The 15,844-nt window shown below is 41.7% G+C and overlaps 1 protein-coding gene and 1 long non-coding RNA gene across 3 annotated transcripts in view; both read right to left on the bottom strand.

Moving 5' to 3' along the window:
* The window catches only part of SP4 (Sp4 transcription factor), an 80,197-nt gene extending 76,198 nt beyond the window's left edge, over positions 1–3,999 (bottom strand). For both annotated transcript variants that reach the window (XM_045793070.2, XM_045793068.2), the window contains exons 1-3: positions 3,872–3,999; positions 3,339–3,469; positions 1,280–2,834 (exon numbers count right to left, since the gene is read on the bottom strand). In XM_045793070.2, coding sequence (XP_045649026.1) covers positions 1,280–2,834; positions 3,339–3,469; positions 3,872–3,878 — 1,693 coding nt within the window. In that variant the 5' untranslated portion in view covers positions 3,879–3,999. The remainder of the gene's footprint in view (positions 1–1,279; positions 2,835–3,338; positions 3,470–3,871) is intronic.
* A 1,152-nt stretch (positions 4,000–5,151) lies between these two features.
* LOC123789191 (uncharacterized) overlaps positions 5,152–15,844 on the bottom strand; it is a 49,495-nt gene continuing 38,802 nt past the window's right edge. Inside the window, exon 4 of the long non-coding RNA XR_006778713.2 lies at positions 5,152–5,399. This is a non-coding gene — a long non-coding RNA (uncharacterized LOC123789191). The remainder of the gene's footprint in view (positions 5,400–15,844) is intronic.

The following is a 15,844-nucleotide window of genomic DNA, read 5'->3' on the forward strand; positions in this document are numbered from 1 at the left end:
AACACACTGGACAAGATATACAACACTTCATCATCACAGAAAATTCTACTGGATAGATCTGGTTTAGAGGTAAAAGGCATCTAAATAAAACACATAATTACTGTTCTTCTTAATCAGAGAACTCTATCTGAAAATATCCAATTATAAATATAAAAATCTACTTTAGGTATTAACTGCAAAACAAAAACCCTAACATAATTTTTCTGAAACTTGTTTCAAGAAAGGTCATTAAAAAGTGATGTGCTTATTCATTTCAGATTATCAAAATACAAATATTTAATTAAACAGATCTGACAATATCAAAGGCATTAAAACCACAACTAGGTTTTCACCAAATCAGAATCAGTAAAAAGTGTTTAATTACTAGAAAACAAAAGGTATTATTAGATAAAATAAGACGAGTCAACAAAATTTAAAATACTTAATAAGATTAATTTTCCAAATACTTCAGAAATCTCTTTATATGCATAAAAAATAACGGCTTTATAACTGGTTTTAAAATGACCTTACTACAATTAATTCAAATTAGCGACATTCTACTATTTTTATTTTTAATTGCTTTTCAACAACTTCACACTAAAAATACCTAAAAATAATATAACAACCGTAAGACTTAAGTATAATTTTTTATGTGAATAATTATTCAAAATCCTGAGAAAATCTTGGTTTTAACAGAAAAGCAGACATAAAAATTAATCGATTTATAACTTAAAGTTCTATCTCTAAACTCTATCAATATCTAGTTTAAAACAACACTGTATAATAAAACCCAAAAGCATGAGCAACAAGATGCTGAAGCAGAAGTAACTTCCAATTTAAGAAAAAGTGAGCCTTATTACAAAGTAGGATTAAAACTTCAACGGATTCACAAATGTATACTAATTCAGCTTTAAACCTACTTTCTTTTAAAGAAGATATAAACATCACTTTTATTAGAGTTCTTTCTGAAGAGTTTGTGTATTCAAATATAATTTCTAAATTACGGAAGGAAGACAATTATGATTCTAATCAGCAAGTTTTGCTCCATGGAAGAATAACTTTATAAAGTGTCTAGCAAATTTTACACGTAAAACCTAATATTAAAACATACAGATGTGAACGGGTCACACTGATGGCTATAGTTTTGGCAGTTAATATAATATTCCTGATTTTAGATTCCTTATGATTCTGTGTATTCAGAAGTCTACATCAAATCTAAGAGTTAGCAAAGAAAAGCAGTACTAATTGTTATTAAAACTGCATGAAAGGATCTTACAGAGAAAAGACTGTAGTAACTTACCTGCAACACTAGTGATTGTAACTGGAACTCCTTGTACTTGAACACCTGCAGCACCCAGGTTGGCAACACTCACTGTCTGAAGGTTAGGCACTGATGCAAGCTGGGCAGTATTCAAAGTTATTGGGGCACCAGCAACAGCCACAGGAGCAATCTGAGCAAGAGTTGTGCCACCACTTGAAGACACTGGGGTGATGGTTAACTGTTGGGATAACCCAGCATTCTGCACTTGCAAATTTGAAAGACTCTGAATATTCTGAACCTGTACAGTTTGCCAACTGATTTGCCCTGAAGGTGTTAAAGTTGGAGCCCTGATAAGCACCTGAGTCGGATTTACTGCTTGAAGTTGAACATTCTGCAAAGGCTGCTGCTGGATGGTCTGAATTGTCTGCCCTGACTGAAGTTGAAATGACTGCGGTGGAATAGCCTGAATAATCTGTTGCTGAGGCTGTTGGATCTGGATCTGCTGTAAGATAGGCTGGCCTACAATTTGCACCTGCTGGAGAGAATTTGATTGATCCTGTGTATTCTGTATTCCATTAGACTGAAGCTGACTGGAGCTCTGCGCTTCAGACTCAGTAGCAGCAGGTGTTTGAGATTCTTCAATAGTGCGTTCAGAACTACTGGCTGATGTGCTTGCATACTGGCCCGTGTCTGCTGAGCTCACTAACGTGTCACTGCTCGTCAGAGATGTTGAAGCAGTGGTTGTGCAGGTAGTGGAGGAGGAGGGAGATTCCGGCATGGTACTGGCAGAAGCAGTGGTGGTGGTGGGTGTGGAAACTAATTGACTCCCATTGGAAGTCCCACTATCAGTAGTAGTAGCAGGCTGGCCAACCTGTCCAGACCCTCCTCCAGCAGTCACGTTGTTTATCACTGGCAAAGCTAGAGTCACTCCTCCAATGTTAATTGGTAGGGTTGTTACAACTTGAGCCTGAGTACCAGGAAGGGTCTGTAATTGCAGTGGTATTGAAACACCAGGTCTAATTTGGACTGGAACGGTCTGATTTGCCAGGTTTTGAGCAAGAATATTCCCAGAAGCTGTCCTGTTAGCAGCTGTGAGTATAGCTTGATTATTACCTGCAGAAATGAGTTGAATTTGACCCTGCAAATCCTGTAGAGATGAACTACTAGTTGGATTGATTTGAATTTGCTGGCCTTCCACTGTCTGAAGTTGTGGAATCACTTGGTACTGCACACTACCACTTGGATTTTGTACTTGTATGACTTGAAATTGACTAGGGGTGGAAGAATTACCTGATTTAGTTTTTGTAGGAGATGCACTCCCATTATTACTGCTGGAAGAACTAGATGAACTAGAAGCTGGTTGAGAAACGTTATTTTCTTTTGAAGCAGGAGGAGTGGAGGCAACAAGTTGCCAAGTGTTTCCAGCAAGTTGTGTTGTTACCAGTTCTAGCTGTTGTGGTTGATTTTGAAGTTGCACCAATCCTTGGCTTGGATCTATAATTATTTGTTGTTGTCCAGTTGCTTGATTTTCACCAGGAGTCCCTATTTTGCTGCAAGTAGCTGCCAGTAAAGCCAGAGGAGAGGGCTGAGAATCCTACCCAAAATGAGATGGTAAAGAAGAGGGGAGGGGGAAAAGTGGGCGGATTTAGTGGAGGCCAGTAGTTGGAAGGGGTTTATTTATTTATTTATTTTGACAGCTCTACATTTCAGAACTTACTCAGGAAGTGACAGAAATCAAAAAGAAATAGTAACAAAAGCAGTAAGAAGAATAAGGAAACAGATACTGTAATATAAAGTTCATATGAAAGGAAATTTCTAACAAACTTTCTTAAAGTATATTCTCATAAACTCCAAATGCCCTTGGGAAATTACACACCGTTTTCTACTAGTCTGAGTTCCTGATGTAATTTTAAACAACGTTATCCCTCAAACATGTGAAATCTTTATGAATCTACAATTTAACTTCCTCACTCTCAGAAAGATGCTTTGCGTGGATGCACATTTGTATTCTCTTCTTCAGTTCTGGGCAATTAAAGGACATAACTCCCTCTCTCCCCTAACGTCTCGTGATGAATTTTTTTTATATGTTTGCTTTTACCTGGGAGCCTGAGGTTTTGGGTTTTTTATTGTTATTCTCTGGCTCAGAGGTTTTCCCTCCTTCTGTAGCCATCGCCGCTGCTGCTGCTGCTGCCGCCGCCGCCGCCTCCTCCTCCTCCTCCTTCTTCTGATCTGCAACAAACCCCCCCCACGACAACAGGTTATTAAGATTATTATTATTCGTCTTCCCCCCCTCCTCCTCTCCCCCTCCCCCTGAACATTAATCTCCATAAACCCGCGATCCACGCACACCGGCAGGGGGTGGGGGAGAAGGAGGGAAGGGAGGAGGGGGATATCACAAAACGTGGTTTGAAACCCGACCCATCCGCTCCAGAGCAACACCCAGAAGGTTGTTCTCTCTCAGACATTAAGACAAAACACAACCCTCCTTCCCACCCCCTGATACCCTCCCTTCCTCTCCTCCTCCCCTTAAAGCATCTCAGCGGCCCCGGGGGAGGGGGGAGAACCGAGCAGGGTCTGGGGAGGGAGGGAGGGAGGCGGTGAAGGAGACCGAGGGGGGTGGAGAATACGTACCGCTCATCCCGCATTAACAGGACAAACCCTCAGACGGAGACACAGGGATAGAGGTGGGTGGGGGTGGGGGCGAGGCGGGAGGAGAGGCCGGTCCCGCCCGCCCGCGGTGGCTCGGAGGAGGCTGTAGCTGGCACAGGCTCTGCCTCTTTTTCCGCGAATGGCCGCCGCTGGGCTGTGGCGTAGCAGCTCCTCTCTCCGCCCGAGCCCGGCTGACTCGCCCTTGATTGACAGCGGCGGCGCGCGGCGCGGGCGGCGGCGCGGGCCGGGGGCGGGGCCAGGGCGGTGCGAGCCCGGCCGACTCCCCACCCCCCTCGGCCTCTCTCCGCCGGAGCCGCCGACTCTCCACCCCTTCCCCCAGCGGATTGGCCGCCGACCTGCCGGGGGCCGGGGCGCTGGGGCCGCCTCCTCTCCACCCCCTTTCTCGGGGTTATCCGTGCAGCCGCTTTTCTTTTCCTCCTTTGGCTTCTCCGGTGCTCCTTCTCTCGGCGTTCTAGCTCAGGCTCGCTGCCGGTAGGCCGTCCATACAGCCAAACTTGTTGTCTCAGGATATCCCGCCCCCTACTCATTTCCCAGCGCCCCCCCCTCAAAAACCTGCTCCAGCATCCCTTGGAATTGCCACTAAAGAAAAAAGTAGGGCTGTCGCTCAAGGGAAGTGAGTGGGTCGGATGAAGGGGCGTGCGGACCACCGACGACTCCGCTCGCCGGGTGAACTGCCAGCTGCCCCTGCGCAGGGAGCATGGCTTTCCTGAGGCGCATCCGGACCCGGGCGCCCTTTTTCCCTGGCTCGGTCCCCATTGGCTGAGGCCCTAGTGACGCGCGCTGAGTGGTGGGAGAAAGGGGGCGGGTCACTGCCGCGAAGGCTCTCGGTCCTTGTAGTTTCGGCCGGCCGCGGCGCCCCTCCGAGGCACCGCCTTCCCTCCCGCCCCCGACCGAGGCCTGGCTGCGGAGCGGAAAGCTGCCCGAGGGGGCGGTGGCGGCAGGGCGTGGCCGGGGCCGAGTGGGAGTTGAACTAAGCGAGGGGGAGGGGGAATGGGTGTTGTTTGTCTGGGCCTATCCGCCGCGCGGGGCTGCCCAAACCACCTCTGCCACCGCCTCCTCGGCTCCAAGCCGCTCCCCGCGGGGCGAGCTCACACCCGGAGCGCTTGGCGATTGAGCGGGCGGCGGCGTGGGGAGGCGGGGTTTGCTGTCCTCCGGGTTTGAATGAACCCGGTTTCTAGGAGCAGTGCCTTCGCCTTTCCTTTCTTTGCTCACCTCCCTCCTTCAGGCCTTCCGTTTCAAATACAAGGCCTGCTTTGCCACAGAGAAGGATCTTCCATTTTATTTGTTGTCTCTGGCTGGCTGCTGAACAGAGCAATGACCCACCTTCTAAGGCTGCTTCGTGTTTTGCCAAATAGCCCCTGTGGTTGGCGGGCCTCTCACTTTTACCGGTCTCACAAGATTCTGGAGGCGAAGAAAAGCCCAGCTCCGTCTGGGTCAGCCCCGGTCACAGTTCCGCATAAGCTTCTGGGCAGGTGGAATTGACATCTGGCTGCACAAAGCATTTTAATGTCAAATGCACTGGAGTACTCTTCAAAGTCCTGAAGTCAGGATGACACCATGGAATATGATAAGCGCCTGATTAAGTGTACCAAAGGTGGAAGTGCTAATGTAAACGGTGGCCCTGAGGACAAGGCGCTCTTACATACCCAGGCTCACAGTGACCCACTGCCTTTTTTACCTGGGCTCGACACACAGACTTGAGCGTTTTTGTCTCCTGCTTGAGGCTTAATATGTTGCAAGGGTGAGGAGGTCCCAGGTGCTGCACTTGACTGGCATTTCCTTTGCTTGTTAAAGTAATTGCAACATTGGCTGATGACAAAGCCAGCAGTGCAGAAAGACAAAGCACTTCAAATAAAGAATTACATAGTATTGTCTACCCCTTCTTTAAAAAATGAGACTAAGATCCTTAAATAACCTGATTCTCCCCCACCATGTGCAATATAGAAGCTCAAAAGTGCTGCTTGCATTTACAGATAAACCGTCTATTCTTGAGTCTTTTTTTTTTTTTTTCAATTCACGATGATAAATGAAGGAAGACATTTTGCAGTCTTATGAATTGGGGCATTCCTTAGCAGTTTTCTTACCTTAAAAAACCTGCTTCAGAGAGACAGTGTTACTGGCTCTGAACCTCAGATTTTAAAAAAGAACGCTTATCCATTTAGTATAGCTCTACAAAGTGTTTTAAATATTCTGTACCCTATAGATTAGTGGTATTGCTGGTATTCATGGAACACACTGTAGAAGAGGAAAAACCCTCCGGTTTCTTAATAGAGACTTCTGTAATAACTGACAACAACAAAAACCCCCAGAATTTTATTAACATGTACACCTCATGTATGCATGGGAGAAACCCAGGAAAAAATAACTCCCCAAAATGGCTTAAAATTCAGGGTTAAAAATCTTAATACGGAAAGGGGATGTAGGCCCCTTAGGGGGATGGCAAATAACTTTTAAGAAAGACAAACTGGCCAGTAGCCAAATAGTTGGAAGATACGATAGTTTGTGAAAAAGTTTTCTGAGTATGGTTTGACTTGTAGTCTCCCCCCGTATGAGTCTGCCTTCCCTGGTGGATGAAACAACCTGGGAGATTTATGATAATTGAGTTCCTTTTAGGGGATCTGTCTTTAGGCAGATAAGGTGGGTTGAGAGAAACCCTCTCTGCATTTGCTGTTTTTCGCGTGCCTACAGCTCAAAATAATATGCCAAAGCGCCATATTTTGGGATGGCATATTCCGCTACCCTTCAATAGTTAACCATCCCTGCTTTTTATGGTGAACTAAAAGCTTCTCATCCATGGCTGAGCCATAAGACCTGGGGCAGGGGACCTAAATTAATCACTTCTCAGGTACCATCATTTTATCTAATTGAAGGTTTAGCTAGATGAGACAGTTCCAAAATTATAGTCATTCTTATACCCCTTCCTAATTTAAGCTATGAAACACACACTATGATATACTTAATATTTTCCTTTAAATTGTTTTCCTTTTAGTCTTAACGTAATTAATTTAAAGTTGATACCACCATGGCAAATGGAAAGCCAGCATCATTCTCTGTATAGGTAACTATAAATATAAATTCAATAAAATTCTCAACCTTAGGCCTGTCAGAGTGGTCTCTTCTTGGGAGGAAGTAGTTGGTTTAAAAAGGCTCCTTCCAGCCGAGATGCCCTTCAACAGATGACTGGATTAAGAAGTTGTGGTCCATATATACAATGGAATATTACTCAGCTATCAGAAAGAACGAGTTCTCAACATTTGCTACAACATGGACAGCACTGGAGGAGATAATGCTAAGTGAAATAAGTCAAGCAGAGAAAGACAACTATCATATGATTTCTCTCATCTATGGAACATAAGAACTAGGATGATCGGTAGGGGAAGAAAGGGATAAAGAAAGGGGGGGTAATCAGAAGGGGGAATGAAACATGAGAGACTATGGACTATGAGAAACAAACTGAGGACTTCAGAGGGGAGGGGGGTGGGGGAATGGGATAGACCGGTGATGGGTAGTAAGGAGGGCACGTATTGCATGGTGCACTGGGTGTTATACACAACTAATGAATCATCGAGCCTTACATCAGAAACCGGGGATGTACTGTAGGGTGACTAACATAATATAATAAAAAATCATTTAAAAAATAAATAAATAAATAAAAATAAAAAGGCTCCTTCCTACGCTCATATTGCCTATAGAACAGTGGCTTTCACACTTTTTTTTTTTTATCATGACCCAATGTGTATACACACACACATACATACACAGAGAAAAGTGAGCACTTTTATTAAAAGTGTTTAACAACACTGAGCACTGACCACTCGGATAAAACACTGCCTCCATGATCTAACCAGTATCCTGGAGGCCCCCTACCAGGCATTACCCCTATAGTTGCTGGGTGGAGTGCTCCAGAGGGTGGAGAAACAATGTTGGGCATGTGGAGGTGACTCAGACACTCTTTATTTGTCCAGGGGCAACAGCTTTTAGAGCCATATTACTATGTATTAGTTGAATATCAATTATATTAACTGAAATAGCTTCAAGAAAAAAAAAATACTTAGTTCTTCCTACTCTCCCCCCTTAAAAAAAAAAAATTCTAGAATTCCAAAATTTGAAAAAACAGTGTCCTATGGACCTTTTCCCCCCTCCCTATCACCTTTGTGGAGCAGAAAGTTCATGTTTCCAATTATACTGCAGAACAAGTCTGGAATCTGGGTAGGTGTCCTGTGTACTGCTCTGCATTCCTAAATCAACTCTTAGTCTACATTTGGAAAGGTGCTGCTGGAATTTTTAACAGGTCTCTTTCAGGTATAAATATCTCCTGGTCCTCGCTTTTTAGGACCTGGCATTTCTCAACTGACCATTCAATCAATAACACTTGAATGCTCACATGATCACAGTGAAATCACCACCCTCCTCCACACCCCCTCCCCCACTACTCTCAGTGCTGCCCTTTGCTCTTTGAGGGCAAAGTCCAAGGCTTTAATCCCCTGCAATGCTGAGGATACATTTAGTAAAATTTCAATAAATATGCTTATAGATGAATGTGATAGAAGCCGCTCTAGAGGATAGTTAAATATTACCGGAAAAGAAACCAAGGCCCAGACATGGCAGGTGACTTGAATGAAAGAGACCAATTCCAAATGTCTCTACCAGGAAGCTTCTTGTTGAAATAATTCTGAAACTGCTTCATTTTGTCTTTGGGAAGCAAAAGCAAAAGTCTGGAGAGGCCACAAACCTGAGAGAGGTCAAAGTTTAACATGCACCTCTGTTTCAAAGTGTATTAACTGAGAATGTAGCCAATTAGGAAATAGATCAAGAATCACATGTTCTACTGACTGAGCCAGCCAGGCTCCTCTTATATTTTTTATTAATAAAAAAATCTTTCATTGGATTTTTCTCTTTAGAGAATAAGCATTGCAAAACAACTACTTGGTTTAAATTCTGGTCTGCATGTTACTAAATGTGCAGCCTTGGACAAGTGACCAACCCCTCAGAGACTCATTCCTTTGTCTATAAAATGGTGAAGATGATAATACTACCATCCTAAGAGACTGAAAGCTCTTAGGACAGTCTCTGCCACATCTTAAACTCTCATCAAATGTTAGCTATGATTTTTATCATCATTAATATTATTCCTAAGAGATACTATTTGCAACAAGCCAAACACAGAGTAAAACCCTCTTTCCATTCACCTCCATTCCAAACACTAAGCAGTAATAACTAATTTGCAAATGCTTTCTCACTTCTATCTGGCTTACATGAGTTTTATATATTACACATATATATTATGTATAATGTGTGTTTTTTAATGTAAAATTTTTATGCATAGATATGACATATGGATACATATATATGCAAACTTGCTTTTTTTACCTTAATATATAATGATCATATCTCCAGTTCAAAATATAGAAATCAAAAATCACTTTTTTCATAGAATTTACTGCTCTATGGTATGAATATATTTTATTCAATAAAAATATCCCTACTGATAACCTCTCAGGTTGCTTACTATTTTCACCCCACCATAAACAATTTGCAATAAACTTATTTGTACTGGTACTTGCAAAGATTGTCTTTTATGTTAGTATTTTTGTTTTAGCAGAAAGATTTCCAACAACGGGAAGGCTATTGCTAGGTGTGTACGTATTTAAAATACACACAGTAAGATCATTGTACAGAAAGTTATTTCATTTCACAAATGCATCTGGTAAGTGTGAGTACTCATGTCCCTGTAATTTCTTCAGCACTGATTATTCCCGGCCTTGTAAATTACTACACCTCTAATGGGTGAAGAGTGTATTTACCTGACTGCTAGAGAGGTTGAGCCTCTTTGCGTTTGCTTGGAGGCCATATGCATTTCCCACTGCAGCAAATAATTCCATTTCTACCCTTGCCTCTTTAATTTCCTATGGTATTGTTTGTTTTTCTGTTATCAATTTCTAGGAACTGAATATATATGATAATATTAAGTCTTTCTTATCATTTACATCGCTAATATATGTCTTTGGTTCTTTGCCATATATTCTGTATAATATAATTTATACCCTATTTCAGAAAAGATAATACTAACCTAAATAAATGCTTTTCCTAGTTCATTAAAAGATTCTTTATACATGGATAAGATACCTTTTGTACTATTTAGGTAGTTATTTTCTCCACTAGAGTAGGAATGGATTATTATCTCCCCACCCATCCTCTACACCTCCACAACCTACCCCTCTTCTATCCAGTACACATAGCCTAAATGTGCAGAATAATACCTGGACCATCGTAAGTATTCAATACATATTTATTCAGTCAGTGAACTTAACATTTCAGAACATGATCTGTAAAAATAAAGTGACCCTATCGCAGCAAAATGGCTGGAATTATTTTATATCAAATTTGGAAGATATTTGGAATGGTTTGAATTAAAACAGACCATCAAATTCACTAGGAGTGGGGTTAGACATACGTATACCTCTGGGAGCACCCTAAATATTATAAGCATTTACCCTCCCTGGTAGCCGCAAGCATTGATTTTTAATGATGGTTATGGTTTCTCTCAACTATCCCGAGGACAGCTAGTAGTAATAATAGTCGGTCCTTTTCCTTATTTATTTTCATTGATAACATTTTTATTTTCATGAAGACCTGAGTCATATGTAATAAAACAGTGAAATATAAGTTGAAATAAAAATCAGGGCCAATGAAAAAGAGAAAATAAATATGATCACCAATAGTGTCAACAAATATGTTTACATGTTTAATTTTGACACTGAGCTTCCTAGCAGCCAGAGCATATAGAGAAACATGATTAGTTGTACAATTCTCATTCAGAAAAGAGAAAAATGCCAGTTTCCAGAGAAAGTAAAGTTCTTCCTCGCTCCAAAGATTGATAGCTGTTTTATAAATGCCACCTGCATGTTAGGGCTGTGAAGTTGCCAATTTCAAGTATTTAAAATGCTTGGAAGCGGTGGCCGGCTGGCTCAGTCGGTGGAGCATGCAACTCTTGATCTCAGGGTTGTGATTTCAAGCCCCATGTTGGATGTAGAGATTACTTAAAAATAAAATCTTGGGGCACCTGTGTGGCTCAGTTGGCTAAGTGTCCAACTCTTGCTCTCAGCTCAGGTCTTGATCTCAGGGTCTTGAGCTTAAGCCCTGTGTTGGGCTCCCCACTGGGCCTGGACCCTACTTTAAACAAACAAACAAATAAACAAACAAGTAAATAAGTAAAATCTTTAAAAAATAATAAAAATAAAATAAAATGCTTGGAAGAATTAATTATATTAAATTTAAGAATACGGTTTGAAATATTTAATGAATTTAATTTCCTATATGAAATTATTTAGACAAATTTTATGCCCTTGAAATTAATAGAGCATTAATCAGAGATCAAGTATAAGTACTCTTATTTTATCCAAATACTTCTAGATTTAAAAAATTGATCAAGAAGATCTGGAAATTGGGCTTGAAAGCTTGAGAAAAAAATGGTGACTTTAATAAATTGAATGTTAATTTAAAACCCAAGAATCTATAAACTTATTGTTCCGAACTGTCCAAAAGTCTCCTTTGGACAGTCAAAAAAAACTCACACTCTTAAGATCACTAAATGAATCAACTCAAAACTCGAAAGCTAAGAATTTGTGTCAATGCCAAAGATCTTAATTTTTAGATTTTAGTTTCAGTTCTTCTTTCTATAGTATCAGGAGTGGTTATTTACTGAGGCTACTCTGTTTTGTGATAACACCAAATCCTTTGTCTAAGCATATTAGCCAAATAGGGCTTAGGGAAACAAATAGCCAGCTAATAAAAAAGTGAATTCAAAGTTTAAAGGTATGGTATAAGGAAGAGGTGAGGAATGTGAAACCCTGAATTCTTTTTAAGTTGCTCAGTATTGGGGCGCCTGGGTGGCTCAGTCAGTTAAGCATCCGACTCCTGATATCAGCTCAGGTCATGATCTCGGATTTGTGAGATCAAGCCCCTGGTCAAGCTCCTTGCTCAGAGGGGAGTCTGCTTGAGATTCTCTCTCCCTTTCCCTCTGTCCATTCCCTTGCTGCTCACGCACACATGCTCGCTCACTCTCTCTCTCTCAAATAAATAATCTAAAAAAATAATTGCTCCGGATTGTTTTCTAGTTTGTAAAGCTGCTACTCTTCCTGACTACCCGGGTTCTTGTGGAGTTATGAAAATGCAGGTTTCTTAAGAACATTAATAATGGAATTCATGCAGCTTGGCTAATAGCCATTCTAGAGTAAGGGACGTCAGGCAGCACAAGCATTGTCTGCTTTGGAACCTGGAGAGAAGTGCTGCCATCTTGGCTCTCAGGCTGGTTACTTAACCGCTCTAGGTTTCCTCATCTATATGTGAAGTCTCCATAATTATTCCTACTATACAGGTTATTAACAAGATTATACACGGTAATCTCCACAGCAGGCACTTAATAATTAATTTGGATTTCTTTACTTTCTGGTTCACAGTGTTTTTATTATCTTCCACAAAAATTAAGTTTTCATTTTGCTATTCCTCTTGTTCTAAAATGTAGTGAGCAATCTGAGTGAAAAGTGTTTTCCATGAGCAAATAGTAGCTTCTAGGGTCATAAGTGGCCTTTTTGGGTCTCAGCATCTGTGTGTATTTAATTTTTTTTAAAAGGATTTATTTATTCTAGAGAGCAAAAGAGAGGGAGAGAGACAGCAGTGTGAAGGGGGAGGGGCAGAGGAAGAGGGAGAGAGAGAATCTCAAGCAGACACGGAGCCCCATGTGAGGCTGGATCTCACGACCCTGAGATCATTACCTGAGCTGAAATCAAAAGTTGGATGCTTAATTGCTTACCTGCTTACCCAACAGAGCCACCCAATGCCCCTGTATTTAATTTTTAAAAAAGCAATCTGCTATAAAACTTATAGAGAGCAATTTAATCAAATTTAATAGGGAAAAAAGTCTCCACTTATGTCCAAAAGACCCTGACCTCTGAAGTTCTAACTTCGCTACCTAAAAGACACAAAGCTGAAACCCTGCAGGGAGTATCACCTAAGGCTTCTCTCCAAAAGGGCGTATCACCTAAGTGTGATGTGCTCACTCAGTGTAGGAGATACATGGGCTTGGGGTGCTGCTCTACCCCGACATCAACAGGACAGGACAGAAGGAATCCTAAAAAAAATAAATGAACACACAAAAAGATGAGAGAAATTCACATAGAAAATAATGTAAATGGCAAATGGAACTAAAAGGGAAAAAATCATAATTATCTTGTTCAATGAGCCCTTCCTATGAAGATTTTTTCCAAATGTGACAAAGAGCTTGAGAAACCCTAGATTAAGAGTGTGAACTTGGATGGGGGAACACCCACCAGGAGGTACAGACATGGTCGTATTACACACAGGGACAGCTGTAGGTGTGCTGTCTTCACATAACACGTGTCTGGCATGTGTCAGGAAGCCTTCTTGCTAAGTCCTGCTAACTGCAACTTCTGAAAGATCATGTGATATGAATAACATTACCACAAAAAAAAGTAGGAAGCATCTCTTGAGAAGATGAAGCCTGGAGAAAAAAAAAAAGATGATGATGAAGATGGGGGGGGGGGACAAAACAAGGGTACAACATGATTGGGCAAACTACAACAAAGAGTCAAATATAACAGCAAAGATGTATTTCCACAGTGGTAAATGCAAAGTCTTCAACAAATAAGAGTAGCAAGGAAGTTGCTTTGTTCTGTCAGTCAAGACAAACCTAAAATGCTCTTTAAGAAGAACATTGACAATTAGAAGAGAAGGTGGGCCAAGATGACAAGAGATGAGGAATGGTTGTAAAGCACTGAGGATGGCTTGGGTGAGGGTACTAGAACAGACTTTAGCAACTGTCAGACCTGTTAGATGGAAAAGAATTAGATTTACTTTATGTAGTTTCAGAAGGCTGAACTAAGATCAATGAGTGGATGCTGTCAGGAGGTAGATTTTGGCACGGTATAAAAAGAACTTCCCAAGAATGAGAACTCTCTAAAATGAAACAAACTCACTGTGGAGTGGTGAGCTCTTCTTAATCGGAGATATTCAAGTACAGGCTGAACTACTACTTCTTGGGAATGTTGGAAGAGATTTTTGTATCTGATGGCAACAGAAGCAGATTCAGCTTCATGGGGCCCCAATTTTTTTAAGTTTAGGGAACCCATTGTAAGAACAAAGAACAGGGCACCTAGCTGGTTCAGTTGGTAGACCATGTGACTCTTGATATCAGGGTGGTGAATTCAAGACTCACATTGGGCATGGAGCCTACTTTAGGGGAAAAAAAAAAGAATACAAACTGTGAATAAAAATTAGAGAGCCTTGGAAGGTACTTTTATAGGTGAAACTTAAGCTTCATTAGCTTTGTCATAAATTCACATCAATGGAACCCATTGACAACAAATGTGTGATTTAAATTTTTTAAAGGACAATGCTTCTTCATTTTTTTTTAAAGATTTATTTATTTACTTGACAGAGAGAGAGACAGCTAGCAAGAGAGGGAACACAAGCAGGGGGAGTGGGAGAGGAAGAAGCAGGCTCCCAGCAGAGGAGACTGATGTGGGGCTCGATCCCAGAACGCTGGGATCACGCCCTGAGCCGAAGGCAGATGCTTAACGACTGAGCCACCCAGGTGCCCCTGCTTCTTCATTTTGAAATAATGATTTTGTTATCTATGGGACATCATGGAGGTAGTAGAAAGAGAGAAGTGAAATTAGACTTACCTGGTTTCCTAGCCTAACTCTGTTTTCACAGCTGGGTAACCTTGGGCAAATTACTTAACCTCTCTGAGCCTCAATTCCTTCATCTGTCAAATAGAAGTGATGAACTCTATTTTGAAATATTATTCGGAAAAATCAAATAAAGTTCTGTTTGTAAAGCACTGATATATAGAAGTTGTGTATTTAATGACAGCTAAATTGGAGAACTAAGATTTGGGTAGTCCTAAGGAAAAGGTTTCTAAAAATGACACCTGGGGTTGTCATCCGTCATCCTGAAGATAATGATATGACAATGTGCCACAGCTCTCACTTTAAGGCATGACCTGCCACCAATGTGCAATGTTCATATATGGCTTATTTCAGATAACTCTAGCTTGTGGACTAGAGAAATTACTCACAGGACTGATCGGCCATGATAAACATCTTTGTCCTCCTTACCCCCTCTTCACTATTTCAAAATTGGGGTCAGAATGAAGGAGTGGGACATTTCTTTTTTTTTTTTTTAAAGATTTTATTTATATATTCGACAGAGATAGAGACAGCCAGTGAGAAAGGGAACACAAGCAGGGGGAGTGGGAGAGGAAGAAGCAGGCTCATAGCAGAGGAGCCTGATGTGGGGCTCGATCCCATAACGCTGGGATCACGCCCTGAGCCGAAGGCAGACGCTTAACCACTGTGCCACCCAGGCGCCCCAAGGAGTGGGACATTTCTTGTCACTCCATCCCCAAGAAGCAGGTTGGCCAAGTTCAAGGGTACACAGACAGGCCACATGATCGAGAGGGTAGTAACTTAGCAGGAGTTCCTATGCATCACACAACTCTAGGTCACCATTAATCTTGAAGATTCTTGCTACTCAACGGGAGGTCCTCAACTAGCAACAATAGCATCACCAGGGAGCTTGTTAGAAATGCAGAATCCCAGGCCTACCCAAGATCACCAGGTCATCTGATGCACACCAGGTTTGAGAAGTGCTAATCTATACTCTAATGCAACTGGCTTTCTCCCAGTGCTGTGAGGCTGAGGTCCTCTCCTTTGGGCTCTCAAATGCATTTCCTTTTATGAGGTCCAAGAGGTGAGAAGAAGCAACGGGGGCCACTTCCCTCAATTCCTAGGGAGAAGGCCCTGTCTACCTGATTCTCATTGACCTTCTATTCTTTGGATTCTCTTCCTTTCCTGTAATTTATGAGATCAAAATAGTTCAAACTTGAAATGGCAAATTATACTTGACAGAAGG

The sequence above is a fragment of the Ursus americanus genome, chromosome 3 (genome assembly GCF_024610735.1).
Source record: "Ursus americanus isolate L20-20 chromosome 3, mUrsAme1.1.p, whole genome shotgun sequence".
Taxonomy (NCBI): domain Eukaryota; kingdom Metazoa; phylum Chordata; class Mammalia; order Carnivora; family Ursidae; genus Ursus; species Ursus americanus.